The sequence below is a fragment of the Salvelinus fontinalis genome, chromosome 4 (assembly GCF_029448725.1).
Source record: "Salvelinus fontinalis isolate EN_2023a chromosome 4, ASM2944872v1, whole genome shotgun sequence".
Taxonomy (NCBI): Eukaryota; Metazoa; Chordata; class Actinopteri; order Salmoniformes; family Salmonidae; genus Salvelinus; species Salvelinus fontinalis.
The window spans coordinates 12,744,117-12,761,969 of NC_074668.1; the positions used below are offsets into that span (position 1 = coordinate 12,744,117).

General features: G+C 41.8%; 1 protein-coding gene across 1 annotated transcript; it reads left to right on the plus strand.

Annotated features, from left to right (window-relative positions):
* Positions 1-7,672: 7,672 nt before the first annotated feature.
* On the plus strand, positions 7,673-17,507 carry aqp3a (aquaporin 3a). The gene is made up of 6 exons (XM_055918834.1): positions 7,673-7,906; positions 14,323-14,449; positions 14,651-14,788; positions 14,907-15,022; positions 15,129-15,346; positions 15,657-17,507. The coding sequence occupies exons 1-6, from the start codon at positions 7,799-7,801 to the stop codon at positions 15,862-15,864; spliced, it is 915 nt and encodes a 304-aa protein (XP_055774809.1). The 5' UTR covers positions 7,673-7,798; the 3' UTR covers positions 15,865-17,507.
* Positions 17,508-17,853: the final 346 nt, after the last annotated feature.

A 17,853-nucleotide genomic window follows, 5' to 3' on the forward strand; every position in this document is an offset into this window, starting at 1 on the left:
AGTCTTGGAGACCTTCTAAACATGGGAACAGAACAGTGGCAATTTTAGCATGTAAATCTTGGTGGGGCAAAACAAAATAATGTTTTGGATGCATGCCATTAAAGCTACAATACATGATTTGCACTATAACGGTGAAAAACGGTTCCCACAAACTATTAGGCCTACATAAAACTGTCCCAAAATTAGTCCCAACATCTTACCACTACTACACCTGGCTATCAACAGAGCCTTGTCTGGCAGTGAAACAGGTCATTCAGCCTCATTAACTGCCTTAAAAAAAACAGCTGATATGGCTGACTTGCTTAAACAAATGTGGTTTCTACTGACAATTGAGATGTACGAACTATGACATAAGAGGACAACGAGCGGATGAGGCAATCCGTAATTTCGATGAGCGAGCTAGAATGGACGTATTCAATATAACTATTTGTTCAGCCCTTCTAAAATGTACAGCAACAGAATTCAACATGGGATGTTCTTACAGTATTTCCCTCTACACCAAGTCAGAACCGTCGGATAAATAAAGGAAGCATATAAGCAGACAATATTCAATGATTACATTTCCCTAAAACAGGTTATAGGCTACATGTGCACCACCAAGTCAGAACAGTAGGTGAAATTAAGAGTGGTAAAAGTACCAAATTATTAGGGTGAGGTACTTGGACTACTAACATCTTACTCCACAACATAAACTTAGTATTACTTTCTTAGCTACAGTATACATATCTCCCTGGCATATTACATAATTTATGCAGCAGTATACAATACATTTTTGGAGTCTCATTGGTGTGCTGTGCTTACTTGAACAGGCAGTCCTTCGTGGGCAAATTTTGTCGTCAAAGAAAGAGAAAGAGGCCGGATTTACAATTACAAGTTGGATGACCATTCAAAATGTATTTTCCCTGTCGGAACTAATTTATTCCCGACTTTCCAGGTGCATTGCTTGCAGTTAGCCACAGTCACCGATTCCTTCCAAACGACTCATTGTGGAATTTTCAATTTCCAACTTGTTGTGTAATGTTTATGTGCAATGGCCGATGAGCACAGTATTCTCATTTTACCTATAATTTCTCTTCATTATTTCTCTTCATATGACAAGGATTAAAAAGGATTTGCCAGTAGATTGTCGACTTGATTCATGATGATGACTGCTAGCTAAGATTTTGAAAGTATGATGTTGACATGATCAGTCAAATCAAAGCTACTTTACATATACTGTGATTTGACGCAATTCTATCTGTGGCCAATGACCTTGAGCCTTCTTGGAAGGGCACTTCTAATGTAACTCTATGGCAGCACCCAAAGGGCTTGAATTTTCGATGTCTACCTTTACACTTGGCGGTGACGTAGTGTCCCCATGAGTGACAGAACACTGAGCCAGTCACGGCAAAATGCTCCGTATTTTCGGCTGGCTTGCCCCACCACCACCACTGAAAGCACCGATCTAGGCTGAAACACCTGCATTTTGGAGCTTCCTTAAGAAAAATAAAGATATTGTGTTTGTATGCAGCTTTATTAACTCAATGATATATATATTTTTTACATTGTTTGCAAACTGATATTTAATTTTTTACCTTTATTTTACAAGGCAAGGCAGTTAAGAACAAATTCTTATTTTCAATGACGGCCTAGGAACAGTGGGTTAACTGCCTTGTTCAGGAGCAGAACAACAGATTTTTGTCTTGTCAGCTCAGGGATTCAATCTTGCAACCTTTTGGTTACAAGTCCAACACTCTAACCGCTAGGCTACCTGATATATGACGTATTGATGCCGAAATGCAAGAGAAAAGCCATATTTTCAGATAGGAGTCTAGGTGTAATTTAGATTTTGGCCACCAGATGACAGCAGTGTGTGTGCAAAGTTTCAGACTGATCCAGTGAAGAATTACATTACTGCACAATATTTTTTTTATCAAGTCTGCCAGGAGTTTGCCCAAAATGTGCTGAATTGGCCAATTGATACATTTTCAAGTACATAATTATAGAGAAAATTGTCCCCCACCCCCCTCTTTTACACTGCTGCTACTCTCTGTTTATTATCAATGCATAGTCACTTTAACTTTACCTACATGTACATATTACCTCAATTACCTTGACTAACCGGTGCCCCCACACATTGACTCTGTACCGGTACCCCCTGTATATAGCCTCCACATTGACTCTGTACCGGTACCCCCTGTATATAGCCTCCACATTGACTCTGTACCGGTACCCCCTGTATATAGCCTCCACATTGACTCTGTACCGGTACCCCCTGTATATAGCTTCGCTACGTTTTTTTTTACTGCTGCTCTTTAATTATTTGTTATTTTTACTTAGATTTTTTTTACTCAACACTTCTTTTTCTTGTAAGTAGTATTCAGTGCATGTGATAAATACTATTTTATTTAAAATGCTATGGTAATAAAAATGTATGTTTACACACTCCCAGGAATGTCATACATGATGGATCATTAGCTTATACACTCATTTTCATACAACTAGATGGCCGGGCGGGGTGGGTGTGGAGCCAGAGACAGCAGTGGGGTCAAACTGTAGACCCCAGTTCCTACATTTGAACATAAGAATTGATTTTATCAAACAAAACTATGCTACATTTTATCTCTGGGACACTCAGGATGACAAATCAGAGCAAGATTACTGAATGTAAGTACATAATTTACCTTCAGAGGTGAATGTATCAAACCAGTTGCTGTGATAAAAGTTTTTTGTTGTTGTGCACTCTCTTCAAACAATTGCATGGTATTTCTTTAATGTAATTGCAACTGGTAATTGGACACGGCAGTTAGATTAACAAGAATTTAAGGTTTCTGCCAATATAAGACATGTCTATGTCCCGGAAAGTTGGCTGTTGTATAATACGTCATTCTAGTCACAATAGCGCACCTTAGCAACAACCTTCCCGGTTTAGGGACACAGATCCCATAGAGGTTAAACCTAAAACAAATACGCTATGAACGTCAGAAAAACGGACATATTTGGAAATTGTGGAAATTATCATTGTAACCTACAGTGCCGTGAAAAAGTATTTGCCTCTTTTAAAACGTTCTCTACTTTTCCATATGTGTTAAGGCTGTCGCTTTCCTCATCCTCGGATGAGGTGAGGAGAGAAGGATCTTCGGACCAAAATGCGGAGTCAGGGAAATAAGCCATCTTTATTTTATAAACGACAAAACTGAATAATGATGGCAACACGAAAAAACAAACACTTTCAAAACTTACAAAATAACAAAACGACGTAGAACGAAAACCTGAACATAAACTTACATAACTGAAACGTAAACTCACGAACAGGCAACAGACGACATCGAAACAAAACGAACAGCCAAACAGTCCCGTTTGTGAATATACATCGACAACACGAAAACATCACAGGAGACAATCACCCACAAACAAACAGTGAGAATGCCCTACCTAAATATGACTCTTAATTAGAGGCAAACGCAAACCACCTGCCTCTAATCAAGAGCCATACCAGGCAAACCGAAACCAACATAGAAACAGATAACATAGACTGCCCACCCAAAACACATGCCCTGACCATAAACACATAAAAACAACATAAAACAGGTCAGGACTGTTACAATATGTTTGACACTGAATGTTCAACCAAAACCTGATATTAGATAAAGGGAGCCTGAGTGAACAAATAGCACAACAATTACATACTGTACTTATTTCATAAACAAAGTTATGCAATACCCAATGCCCTTGTGTGAAAACGTAATTGCCCCCACTCTCAATAACTGGTTGTGCCACCTTTTAGCTGCAATCACTCCATCCAAAGGCTTCCTGTAGTTGTTGATCAGTCTGGAGGTATTCTGGCCCACTCTTCCATGCACAACTGCTGTAACATTTGTTCCATGCAGAACTGCTGTGCCATTTGTGGGTTTTCAATCTTGAACTGCTCGTTTCAAGTCTTGCCACAACATCTAAATTGGGACTAGGTCTGGAATTTGATTAGGCCATTCCAAAACTTTAAATTTGTTGCTTATTATAATCATTTTCATGTAGACTTGATTGTGCGTTTTGGATCATTGTCTTGCTGCATAACCCAGCTGTGCTTTAGCTTCAGCTCACAGATGGATGGCCTGACATTCTCCTGTAGAGTTATCTGATACAGAGCAGAATTCATGGTTCCTTCTATTAAGGCAAGTCGTCCAGGTCCGTTGGTATGAGGTTCATACTGTGGAATGCAGTGTTTGGTTTTCACCAGGCATAATGGGACCCATGTTGTCCAAAAAGTTATAATTGTGAATAATCTGTCCATAGAACATTCTTCCAAGACTTGATGATCATCCAGGTGCTTTTTGGCAAACTTCAGTCATCTTTTTGGATGACATGGGTCCCATTATGCCTGGCGAATCCCAAACTCTACATTGTGTTTTGAGAACATTTCCCTCGACCTTACGAATGTTCTGGGAACTTCACAGAACCAATTTTAGGTTTGCTGGGTAGTCTGTCATGCTCAGGAATACCACTCAATTTTGTGTAGTTGGTGTTGGTGGCCATATCTCTGAAATCCATCCCATCCTCAAACTTTCTATGGAGGCAGACTTCCCTGTGATTGGAATTCCTGCTAAATTCAGTTGAGTCAACTTTATTATCCCACAGGGGGAAATTCATTTGGTCATCACACTGTACACAAAGACATTAAAAAGCAACAATCAACATGAATATAAACCTCATGGGCCTCCCGGGTGGCACAATCTTAGATTGGTGAAAACATGTAAGCTATATTTCATCTCCAATGTTTAGTGAAAGCATAAATACATTTGCACAATGAGGGCTTGTTGTCTCTCAAATACTGTACATCGATACAATTGTTGGTTAGCTAGCTAGCAAATTCGATCTATATTAGTATTAACATTAAATCACTTAACAAGACATGGTATGAAGAACAAACGAGCCTCTTAAGATTCCCCACATGGCAGTTTCTTGTCAGTCTTGTTAGCAATCTGGCCATCCATAATCAGAACAACATGCTGGATCCTACCCCATGGAAGTGTACATTGTTTTTGTGATGTCTGCTAACCAGTCTATGGACAGACAACTGTCCGTCCAATGTTGTTAGCTATCTAAAATATTGGACAGGATTTTCTGACAGGTGAGATCAGGCAGGACCATTCTCGCCAATGAGAGGGCAGATACGCGTGTGCCCAACGGCACAAAGTTGTTTTTCTCAAAGTTCCCAGAATGCCAAGGGTATCCACTTATATCAGTACATTTGTAACAGCCTAAACATTATGAAACTTCTATTTGATCAAATAAGCCTCACGCAATTCAACAATGTCATAGACATCAATACTCAAAATGGGCTTTTCTCATGCTGACAGATTTTGGGAGGAGTAAATCATTTCGCTTGGCCTCTTCCTCTCTGGTTTTAGTGTTAAGTAATATTTGTCTTTCAAAAAGTCTGAATGACACCTGACGTGTCACAACAAGATTAACACAAACTACATAAACACAATGGAGACCATTATGTGCACCACCACCGCAATGCTTTTCTCATGAGTTAGAGGTTACTGCATATATGGAGTGTGTCTGATAGTGGACGTTGCGAAACAAGTGGGAGGATCAACACAATTGGGTGTATCGAAACCTAACTCCACAAAGTAGAACTGCACTGTTAATCACATGTTATCAACATGTGGTCAACCCTCCATCTGGAGAGCTCCTGGGTATTCAGGCTGGGCTTTTCATCCAACCATGAAGCATGCAAGTCTGCTTATCAAGGACCTGTTGAGCAGCTGATGTTTAGGCTACAGTGTGGTAAGACCAGGGTTTGAACAAAAGCCTGCACACCCAGTAGTTCTCCTGGAGGATGATTGCCACCCTTGATGTAAAATCTTGTACCATTACAACCAAATACTTTAAAAAAATGAATTATTTATTCAATGATTCAGAGATCAAATGGATAAAGTGAGCTACTTCAAATCAAGGTATATAACTTGACATGAATATGTAGATTTTTAAATTATTGATATTTAAGTGTGCCTCCATTAATTAAATTGCTAAATTATTAAACAAATTTCCATGACTTTTCATGACCTTAAACCCTCATTTTCGATATGTCACGCACAGATTCACAGACTACTGGCAAATAAACTTGAACAATTAAAAAAAAATGTTTTAACCTTTATTTAGCTAGGCAAGTCAGTTAAGAACAATAATCTCTGGATTAACTATCTAATGTTAGCTAAATGTAGTAATTAATCATTTGGCTACATTTCTTTAAATTGACAATTCTGTGAACGGTCTTGTACAAGTTTTAAATTGACACAGTACCTGTTAGCAAAGGTGTCAGTTAGAGATGACGTGCAGGAGCTTGCAGGGATTTGTAGTTTTCCATGATGTCTTCTTTGTTGCTAATAAGCATTTTAGAATCTGAGAGTACACAGAGCTGAATATATTGATAAAAGTCACCTTTTCCTAGAGAGATTTACATGGTTATCAAAACATCACGCCAGGGAAAGCCAACACGAAACACAGCCCTTTAAGTGTTTCTACAATCCCCTATGAGGGAAAAAATGAATGGTTGAAAAAAACTGTCTCAGCCTCATTGCAAAATGTGTAGAATAGCTTAAGATTAGCTATAAAACCACCATTTTCTTTCTGCCACCTGGCAATATGTTTAGAATTGCAGGAAATTAGCTCTTCCTCTTCTGAAGTTAAGTCTTCTGATTCTCACACTCTCTCTTCTCCTTTTAGTCCAGCCTGTTCTTTGTTCTGCCTGAAACTTCATCACCATGCACTGTTCCTGCTTTGTCTGGTCTGAATAGAGGTGCCTGTCATTATATCTCTATAACCGCTCAAAATGTATGCTTCTCACACCAAGAAGCAGTGTGACCCCCCTGTTGAGGTACTAGAGTACATTGTGTTCAACTTAACTGTGAAAGTATAGATTATACAGTATATTATAGATCAATCAGTTCATGAACAAATATGATGTACCTTGATGTTTTTTTGTTCTCTGCTATATCCAACATTGCATTTGATATTCCAACACAATAGGAAGCCCTACACAGTACATTGTGAAGTATCAAAGCACAAAATACAGAGTACAAGTAGTCTACTTCAATTCAAAACATATATCACACTAGCATGAGTAGAGATACTCAAACTAACACTCACATACAGTAAACAATGGCCGTCCCTTTCTTCCCACAAATAACTAAAATACTTTAAACATTTTCAGTATAGTGGATTTCACGTTCTGTCAGGTAGATCTGAGTGCACTCAACAAACTGCCAGTTTCATTACAGACACCATGCAGGGCCCTGAGGCAGGCTGACTCATGTCAAGCAAAGTGCTGTCAGACAGTTCTGAGATCTGTTGATGTATTACCAGATGATAGTATGGCAAGCTCATAAAGCATGTGTAAGGTCTATCCCTATAACTGATTTTGAGTAAATCGTACCTCTATTAGGACCAGACAAAGCAGGAACAACAGAGAAAATGGACAGGTGGAAAGGAGAAGAGAGAGAGTGCGAATCAGAAGAGGCAGAGAGAGAGAGAGTGTTTGGGAGTTACAAGGGAGGGAGGGAGGGAGGGAGGGAGGGAGAGTGAGAGAGAGAGAGATTGTGGGAGGGAGAGAGAAGGGAGTGTTCGAGGAGGCTGTCTTTGGCAGGAGCCACAGGAAATCCAGGTCCTATAAGAGAAGGAGGCCAGGGCCTCATCCATCACACACACTCAAGAGGCCCTACCTACCTACTGTCACCAGACACAGTACAGGAGGCCAGGGCATCAGCCATCACACACACTCAGGAGGACCTACCTTGCCGAGCAGCACTGAACCATGGGAAAACAGAAGATATGGTTGGACAAGCTGGCACGGAACTTCCAGATCCGTAACCTGCTGCTGCGCCAGGCTCTGGCAGAGTGTCTGGGTACCCTCATCCTGGTGGTAAGAGACTCTCTATCTGTCACCACGTTACTCACATTCTCATTCATAATATGTATGGTAAGGTTATCCTCACTCATTTTCCACATATATAGTCAGGTTATCCTCACTCATTTTCCACATCTTTAGTCAGGTTATCCTCACTCTTTCTCCACATCTTTAGTCAGGTTATCCTCACTCAAGCTTTCCTTGGAAGAGTAGACTGCATGTTTTACTTTCATGACTCTTTGCCACAATAAATATTAGTTTGAGCATATTTATACCTGTATCTCCTTGAAATACAACATTGCAGGTTACATTTTCTTGGCTCCTCTAGTCTGTATTAATTCTGAATGAACAATAACTTGAGTATGGACCATTGTTGTAATGCCAAGATGTGAGAGCGATGGATACTGGTGGATAAGTTCAGCATGGGTTTACAGGTTGTGCTAGCCTTTACACTTGACTTCAAAGTGACAGGGCTCGGGAATGTGAGACTCATATAGGCAGCTGTAAATCACACTACTTGAGTCTGTACAAAAATATGCTTGCTCTTGTTGGCAAGAACATGGACACATGATACTTACCCAGCATAACGATCCAGGATCCTAAGCACCCCCGACAACCTCATGCCCTTCTGCTGTCATATTTGAGTTTGGTGTGTGTGTGCACGGGCATGTTTGTATATGTGTGTTTCCGAATCATATCCATAAACACACATTCACACACACGTGTGTTTGTAAATGTGTGTTTGTAAATCTCTGTGTACTTGACACATATTGTGTCTGCCATATTTGTTCCATTCTTCATCATGGTGACATGGCACAAGACTTGTTGATATTGAACACAGAGAAATTGGTCATCTAGAATTCAACATACTGTACGTTGTGTGTAAGAGGTATGTCCCTGAGGAGACTAAGCAGTGCTTGACTTGGACTGAAATATGTGTCGGTACTAATTTTTTGATGCCGTTACTGTTTATATTCCGATGCAGGAACTCCACAATACTGTTGAGCTAATATTTTATAGGAGGTGCAGGATTTCAAGCAGTAGAACATTTGAGATCTTCAATTTAGCACAAAACTATGATATTGTAACAATTTGTTGTTAAAAAGAATATTAGGGATGATTGCTTCTTGCTTGCACTTTTGACCGCTGTTGATTGTTTCCCTCTTAGAGTGGTCTTTTCCTAGAAGGACTCATCCCTCCACATCACTCAGCTTTAATAAAACGGACATATTAAATCTTCCCTCAGTCATTCACATAAAGGAACCCAGACCCTTGGCCATTGGCATTGTTAAATAAAGAAACAAGACAAATTAAACAACCCCTGCTATTTGTATTGTTATCTGGCTCTAGCAGTCAATGGCCACTGAGCACCTAGCGGACAGTTTAGCGAGTTTACAACCTGCGGGTCTCTAGGCAGTTAACTTTCACTATTTGGCTCAGAGAGTTGATGGAGTGATCATTATGTCTTACTCACGGTTGCAGGCTCGTTCTCACACGTTTTAAACAAAGTTTTTCTTCAAGGCTTAATGTTAATGTATGTTGTGGGAGGAAGTATTGGGAGTGACAGCGACAACACAATGGGTGAAACGTGAACACGCCAAATGCTCTCCAGGACACAGGTAGACGTCATCTGTATTCAAGTTGTGCTAATGACTAAGTAATGTAATGAGTGAACAGGTAGGCGTTCTAATGACTGATACTCAGGTAGGGAGGAGGAACGAAGGGCAGGGCAGGGTTGTTTATCTCTGTGTGTAGGTGTGCTTTCAGTGTATGTATGTTTTTCAATGTGTGTGTGTGTGTGTGTGTGTTTCAGTGTGTGTGTGATTTTCAGTGTGTGTTTTTCAGTGTGTGTGTATGTGTGGTTTTCAGTGTGTGTGTGCGTGTGCGCATTAGATTTGGCATGCGCACAGCTTCACCCCTATATATGGAGAACAGATCTCTGCATTCTTTACAATTGTATACCTGACTCCAGTTTACACTGAAGGAATAGGAAAAGAGTGAAACTAAACTGAAGTCGTCAATTAGAAGCCTCTGAATGAATGTGGTGTCTCTGGAGTGAAGGGGACCACTTCCATTTCCAGGTGGTCAGTGGGGAGCCAACAGGCACTCTTTGTCTCTGAAGGTCAGCGGGTGACAGTGACTCTATCAGCAGACAGGTCTTTCCTGAGCTCTTACAGGATCACCTGTGTGTGACAGGTGGTTGGACTTACAGAACACGTCCTTCAGGCCCCAGCAGTGGTGTGCATGTGCACCACCCAGGAAACAATACAGTCCTTACATAAACCCAGGAATTAGGGGGAAAAACAGCAATAATTGTTCTCCTTATATTTCAGCTCCATTTGTGAAACAGTCAGTGTGCTCTGCTTTGCTTAAATCCAAGTGGCGGGAGACTACATACTGCCACACAAAACCACGGCTGACCACCCCCAAATCACTATCTTCAAACAAAGTTCATAGGAGTGCATAACCGTGGGAAGTAGTTTTGGGAAGAAATGTGCTGAGGACGACTATATTGGCCCTCTAATACAGGACTAATAAAGGCTCAGTGTTTTGGTCCTCTATGTCAGTCTTCTAATACAGGACTAGTAAAGGCCCATTGTTATGGTCCTCTATGTCAGTCCTCTAATACAGGACTAGTAAAGGCCCAGTGTTACGGTCCTCTATGTCAGTCCTCTAATACAGGACTAGTAAAGGCCCAGTGTTACGGTCCTCTATGTCAGTCCTCTAATACAGGACTAGTAAAGGCCCAGTGTTACGGTCCTCTATGTCAGTCCTCTAATACAGGACTAGTAAAGGCTCAGTGTTACGGTCCTCTATGTCAGTCCTCTAATACAGGACTAGTAAAGGCCCAGTGTTACGTTCCTCTATGTCAGTCCTCTAATACAGGACTAGTAAAGGCTCAGTGTTACGTTCCTCTATGTCAGTCTTCTAATACAGGACTAGTAAAGGCCCAGTGTTACGGTCCTCTATGTCAGTCCTCTAATACAGGACTAGTAAAGGCCCAGTGTTACGTTCCTCTATGTCAGTCCTCTAATACAGGACTAGTAAAGGCTCAGTGTTACGTTCCTCTATGTCAGTCTTCTAATACAGGACTAGTAAAGGCCCAGTGTTACCGTCCTCTATGTCAGTCCTCTAATACAGGACTAGTAAAGGCCCAGTGTTACGGTCCTCTATGTCAGTCCTCTAATACAGGACTAGTAAAGGCCCAGTGTTACGTTCCTCTATGTCAGTCCTCTAATACAGGACTAGTAAAGGCTCAGTGTTACGTTCCTCTATGTCAGTCTTCTAATACAAGACTAGTAAAGGCCCAGTGTTATGGTCCTCTATGTCAGTCCTCTAATACAGGACTAGTAAAGGCCCAGTGTTACGGTCCTCTATGTCAGTCCTCTAATACAGGACTAGTAAAGGCCCAGTGTTACGTTCCTCTATGTCAGTCCTCTTATACAGGACTAGTAAAGGCTCAGTGTTACAGTCCTCTATGTCAGTCCTCTAATACAGGACTAGTAAAGGCCCAGTGTTACGGTCCTCTATGTCAGTCCTCTAATACAGGACTAGTAAAGGCCCAGTGTTACAGTCCTCTATGTCAGTCCTCTAATACAGGACTAGTAAAGGCTCAGTGTTACAGTCCTCTACGTCAGTCCTCTAATACAGGACTAGTAAAGGCCCAGTGCACTACATTTGTGATTTAAAAAAATAAAATAAAACATTTGTAACTTGAATCTGATAATTACAAAACAGTTAATCTGATAATACAAGTGGAATATAAAAATACTTGATATATGTTTTCCAGTTTCTTGAAATACTTTGCAAATGCAAATTTCTATGTGAAACTGAAATGGTCAATTCATTATTTTTCCATTTTAGCAGACGCTCTTATCCATAGCAACTTACAACAGTGACCGCATGCATTTTCATACGGGTCGCCCCTTGGGAATCAAACCCACAACCCTAGCGTTGCAAGCACCATGTTCGACCAACTGAGCCACATCATCACATCATCACAAACCACTTGATGTCTCAATGTACTCAATTACTGTATTGTACATCGTTTTCCTTCATGGTGATGGAAAGTCTACAGGTACAAACCTAGATGACCAGCCAATGTACAATACTTTAATGTAAATTTACATTAAGTGGTTTGTAAGGATGGTAAATTAATGCTGCACAAAAAGTGGTTGTTTTCCATGTTATTTTATCAAGAAAAACATTTCATTTGATGCAGATGTTTTGTGTCTTTGTCCATGACTTTGCACTTTTGGATGTAATTGTTTAGGACAGGGTTTTGTTCTTTCTGGATTCCATTAGAATGACATCGCAGAGAAAGGGACAGGGCAACAACTCTCACAATTCCAACTATTGAATCCTGCTAGATATACTGTTCCTACCGTTTTTGGCAAGACAGTGATGCTGATTTGTTTTGTGCCTGCACTACAGAGGTCTATATTAGTCCCCTAATACCAGTAAAGGCCCAGTGCACTACTTTTGTAAAATAATATTGTAAAAAATATATATATTTTTTTATTACTATATTTTTTGGGGGGGATTTTTCAGGTTTTGCTGCAGCACCTTCAGCACCCCTACTTCCTGCGGCTATGGTAGGTGTGGCTCTATGATGGAAAGAGTATGGTGACTTCTTCACACGTCACCTGTCCTTTTGTCCAATAAACATTTTTCATGTATAGTGATGTTTGAAAAGACTGACGGCATCTAAAGCTATCTGAGGTTTCCTGTCTATGTGACTCTACCGCCCTCCCTCCCTCCCTACCTGCCTCCCTCCAGTGCTGTTGGCTAAAAGGGATACCTGGGTGACCAGGTCTATCACTAAACATACTGTTGCTGTATGAGGACACAGCATAAACTGCCTGACATTCTGGTGAGTGATTGCGTAATGTAGTCATGTAATGTCATGGCGTAATGCTGTCATAACTTGCTGTCGCTATCACCAATAAGCCATTTAGACAGCTGTGATTTAGATGATTCATTCTGTTAGATGATGTCTTTTAAATCATTGCTCACTGTGTCATGAAACTTCAAACGATTCCAAGAATAACCTTTCGGTGTAATTTGATCTGGCTAATTCAGTCGACTCTTTGGCACCATACTGACATGTTATCAGATGCCTCTGACATTTGACTACATGTCTAAAGATGGTACCCCCGAAGTATTTTTCCACCGAGTTGGAAGCATGAGGCCCTCTGGTCTCATCAGGAGTTTAGACTGGGCTCAGTGATGTTGAACCTCTGCTAGACGCCAAGACCTTTATCGAGAGCTATGGTTCCTCGCAACTAACCTCAACGTATGTGCCCTGTGGTCTGAGTGGAATGCATTCACTCCAGGGGGCCTTGCGACTGGATCCCATTTCAATCTTTAAGGTGTCCAGTTTCACTTACAGTGATTGCACACCCCTTTTTGACCTGTGCTGAACTTCAGGGATGACAAATCTAGGATATCCGTTTGTACACTGAACAAAAATATAAATGCTACATTTTTACTGAGGTACAGTTCACAGAAGGAAATCAGTCAATTAAAATAAATTCACTAGTCCCTAATCTATGGATTTCACATGACTGGGCAGGGACACAGCCATGGATTGGCCTGGAAGGGGATAGACCCACCCATTTGGGAGCTAGGTCCACCCAGTGGGGAGCCATGCCCAGCCAATCAGAATTAGTTTTTCCCCACAAAAGGACTTTATTACTGACAAAAATCCCCCCCCCCCCAGATGGATGTGAAGGTCCTTGGCTGGCGTGGTTACACGTGGTCTGCGGTTGTGAGGCCGGTTGGATATACTGCCAAATTCTCTAAAATAACCTTGGTGGTGGCTTATGGTAGAGAAATTAACATTCAATTCTCTTGCAACAGCTCTGTTGGACATTCCTGCAGTCAGCATGCCAATTCCACGCTCCCTCAAAACTTGAGATATCTATGGCATTGTGTTGTGTCACAAAACTGCACATTTTAGAGTGGCCTTTTATTGTCTCCATCACAAGGTGCACCTGTGTAATGATCATGCTATTTAATCAGCTTCTGGATATGCCACACCTGTCAGGTGGATGTATTATCTTGGCAAAGGAGAAATGCTCACTAACAGGGATGTAAACAAATTTGTTCTCCAAATTTGAGAGCAATTATCTTTTTGCCCAAAGGATCCTTTATTTCAGGAAAAAAAATGGGAACAACACTTTACATGTTGAGTGTATATTTTTGTTCAGTATATATCATTTATACTTACAAAGCCTTTTGATGCACAAAGCTTGAGTGACTATTGCAGTGTGTTAACATTGCAAGGTGTATGTTTGGCTGTGCTCTGGAATTACACACCTAGTGGTCCTCATATGCACTCATTACAGTCCTCTTTTTGCAGACGATGTTGGCGCTCAATTTTTGTTGGGACTCATGTTATAATTTTCGTCTCTCCCCTCTCTTGACAGATGTTTGGTTGTGGTGCGGTGGCTCAGCTGGTGCTTAGTGGAGGATCACATGGCATGTTCCTCACCGTGAACTTTGCTTTCGGCTTCGCTGCCACCCTAGGGATCCTGGTCTGTGGCCAAGTATCAGGTACGCACATCATATGATTAGGTGTAGAGGTTCTCCTTGAACAGATTTGTTCCCATGAGTTATTCTAAGGCTCAACCTATAATAGTCATGTGTTCATCTACCTGATAAATGACAGTGTTGCAGTGTTGGAAAGGTACTTCCTTTTGGAGAGAAGCCGTACTGCTTTAATGTTAACAATCTCTCAACGTGTGTTATTCCCAGGAGGCCATCTTAACCCGGCGGTGACCTTCGCCCTCTGCCTGCTTGGGAGAGAACGCTGGAGAAAGTTCCCAGTGTTCTTTGCCTTCCAGACACTGGGCGCTTTCCTGGGCTCCGGGATCATCTTTGGTCTGTACTATGGTGAGTCCTCGGACATGTCCAGGGATGGAACTGATGCATCCATTGGACGAATCAGTGTAACAGCTTGTTACAGTTGATGTTATCTCATGATGTTTGTCTGTGTGTAATTTCCTCTCAGACGCTCTGTGGGGCTTTGCTGGAAAGCTCATTGTTACCGGGCCCAACGCCACCGCTGGCATCTTCGCCACCTACCCTGGCGAACATCTCAACCTGCTCAATGGCTTCTTTGACCAGGTTAGCATCTTCCTTCTGCATACAACCCCCAAACTGATTAGGTCAAGGAACAGAACTACTAGTATATTGGGAATTCTCCATGTTAATGGAAGTGTCTCTGTCTCAGGTGATTGGCACGGCAGCGTTGGTTGTGTGTATCCTGGCAATCGTAGACCCCTACAACAACCCCATCCCCCAGGGCCTGGAGGCCTTCACGGTGGGCTTCGTGGTGCTGGTCATTGGCCTGTCCATGGGCTTCAACTCCGGCTACGCCGTCAATCCTGCCAGGGACCTGGGGCCTCGTCTCTTCACCTCCCTGGCAGGCTGGGGCACCGAGGTCTTCACGTGAGTCCTCCCACAATCCTGTACACCTTTCTACATTATTCTAATTGCCTCCTCATCTCTCTGCTTGTCTTCACACCTCTTCTTATGTATCCTAGCACTATACGTCTACCCCTCTGTTGAATGTCCTGGTTCGGGCTTTGTGCGTTATTGATATGCAGATGAGACAAAATGGGAGCTGTTAATGATAGATCAAACAGATAAAAGAGGATGCCAAGATTAAGAATATATCTTTCTCCTCTCTCTTGTGTACTCAATGTCTTTGCTACTCTCTCTCTCTCTCTCTCTCTCTCTCTCTCTCTGGTCCTCACAGTGCCGGTAAGTGCTGGTTCCTGGTGCCCATCTTTGCCCCGTTTATAGGCTCCACCTTCGGGGTGATAGTCTACCAGCTGATGGTGGGCTACCATCAAGAGGGAGAGGCTCGCGACAAGAAGAGGAGGGAGGACGAGGAGAAAGAGGAAGTCAGAGTCAGACTCACTAATATCACCAAAAAGGATGCCCTAAAGGAAGAGATGGTATGAGTCTCTTAACCTGCCAGTCTCCAGCAGCCTTCACTCCCCACCACTACCATCACCACCACCCCTACTACTAACACTACTACTACCACCACCATCACCACCACTACTACTACCACCATCACCACCACCATCACTACTACTACCACCATCACCACCACCACTACTACTGCCATCACCACCACTACTATTACCACCATCACCACCACTACTACTACCACCATCACCACCACTACTATTACCACCATCACCACCACTACTACTACCACCATCACCACCACTACTACTACCACCATCACCACCACCACTACTACTTCCACCATCACCACTACTACTACCACCATCACCACCACTACTACCACCATCACCACCACCACTACCAACCCCACCACTACAAGCATCCTGTACCCCTAAAGCGAGTCCCAGTGGGGGGTACGGTCTCCTGGAGGGCTGGTGGGTCCCTCATCATCCTTGACTCTGACAGCTGTGTGTCTGTAAGGAGACAAATACAGCACACCCGCACAATGGACCGCAGTCTTTTCCATAGCATTAGCATCGCTACAGTATATTTAGCTTTAGGCTTCCTTTGTCTTACATTGCAGCTTAATCGTGTCCTTAAGTAAAAAGGGTGAATGTCATGACTCAAACAGAATTATATTAATTCTAAACGTTTAGAAGCAATGGAAGTTTATATCCTAATATCTTTAGGGCTCCTGTTTGAAATGTTTTCTATGTTTTATACTGATTGTATGTGTCTCAGAGGAGGCTGCTGGGAGGACTTATAGGAGGATGGGCTCATTGTAATGGCTGGAATGGAATTAATGGAACGATATCCAACACATCAAACATATGAAAACTACATGTAGTTGACTCCCTTCCAGTAATACCATTCCAGCCATTACAATGAGCCCGTTCGTCTATAGCTCCTCCCACCAGCCTTCTCTGATGTGCCACGACCAGAGTACTGGAATTTCTAAAATGTCAATGTCAACATTCCTCTCACAAGGAAATGCCTGCTTTTTCTTGTTACGGAAATTGAACGAATACCTTCAAACAGTGAACGTGGGTTGAATTTAACCAGATGTTTTCCTGGTCAGAGGAAAGAGAACACCTCTCTATGGGATAAGTAGTGTGATAACGACTTTTGATTAATGCTTGTTATGTCATTACATGTAATACAGACTGTATACTGTCTATCTGTTGGCAAGGTAACAAGACTACAACCAGAAAACAATCCGCTCTGTATATCTTATTGTTCAGAGAGTTAACAACTAGCTAACTATGAAGTGTTCAAGCAGTATACTTTGATTGTTTCATGTCAACACAGCCTTCTGACCTCTCATTGGAGTGATGAAAACCACTGTTCTCCTTCAGCCAAAACTCTTGGGTTTCTCACCATATGAAAACATTTGAGATTAATTGATTTGATTCATTGAGTTCATTGGGTTTGATTGCCAACACTTTTTGCTTGTAATTATTTGCAGTATTTAAACCTGTTAATAAAACCACTGACATATGTGCTTTGTATCAGTAACACGATGCTAGGGTTCTAATGCCTGTGCCCTAAGGCCTTTGGTATATTGTTAGTTGGGTCAGGAATATGTTTTTGTACTATCATTATAATAAAGTTATGTTATGGTTTAAATATGGTTCATGATATGAGGTTTCATGTTTTGTCCTGTTCTCTTCTCCTTCTCCACACACGCACGCACACACACACACACTCATGCACACCCACCCTTGTACTTGTACCTTAAAAAAATGGCCACACCCTCTCCCCTCATTCAATTAACTCAACAACAAAAATTAATAACCACAAATAACTATAACTGTAGTGATACTGTGTTTATAAATGTGGATATCAACTTTGCCCCAGCATGGTTTTGTGGTAGAGTCCATGCCAAGCAGGGCTAAGGGCCAGAAGGTTGTGGGGTCGCAGACCACCATGGACGAGCTCACTCTCCCTGCCTGTTTCAGGACACTACGTAGTAATTT

Bases quoted from the DNA above. Each gene is read 5' to 3' on its own strand.
- aqp3a (XM_055918834.1), top strand. From the start codon at position 7,799: ATGGGAAAACAGAAGATATGGTTGGACAAGCTGGCACGGAACTTCCAG. The intron at 14,789-14,906 runs GTGAGTCCTCGG...ATTTCCTCTCAG, and splicing joins CATCTTTGGTCTGTACTATG to ACGCTCTGTGGGGCTTTGCT. The intron at 15,347-15,656 runs GTGAGTCCTCCC...TGGTCCTCACAG, and splicing joins TGGGGCACCGAGGTCTTCAC to TGCCGGTAAGTGCTGGTTCC.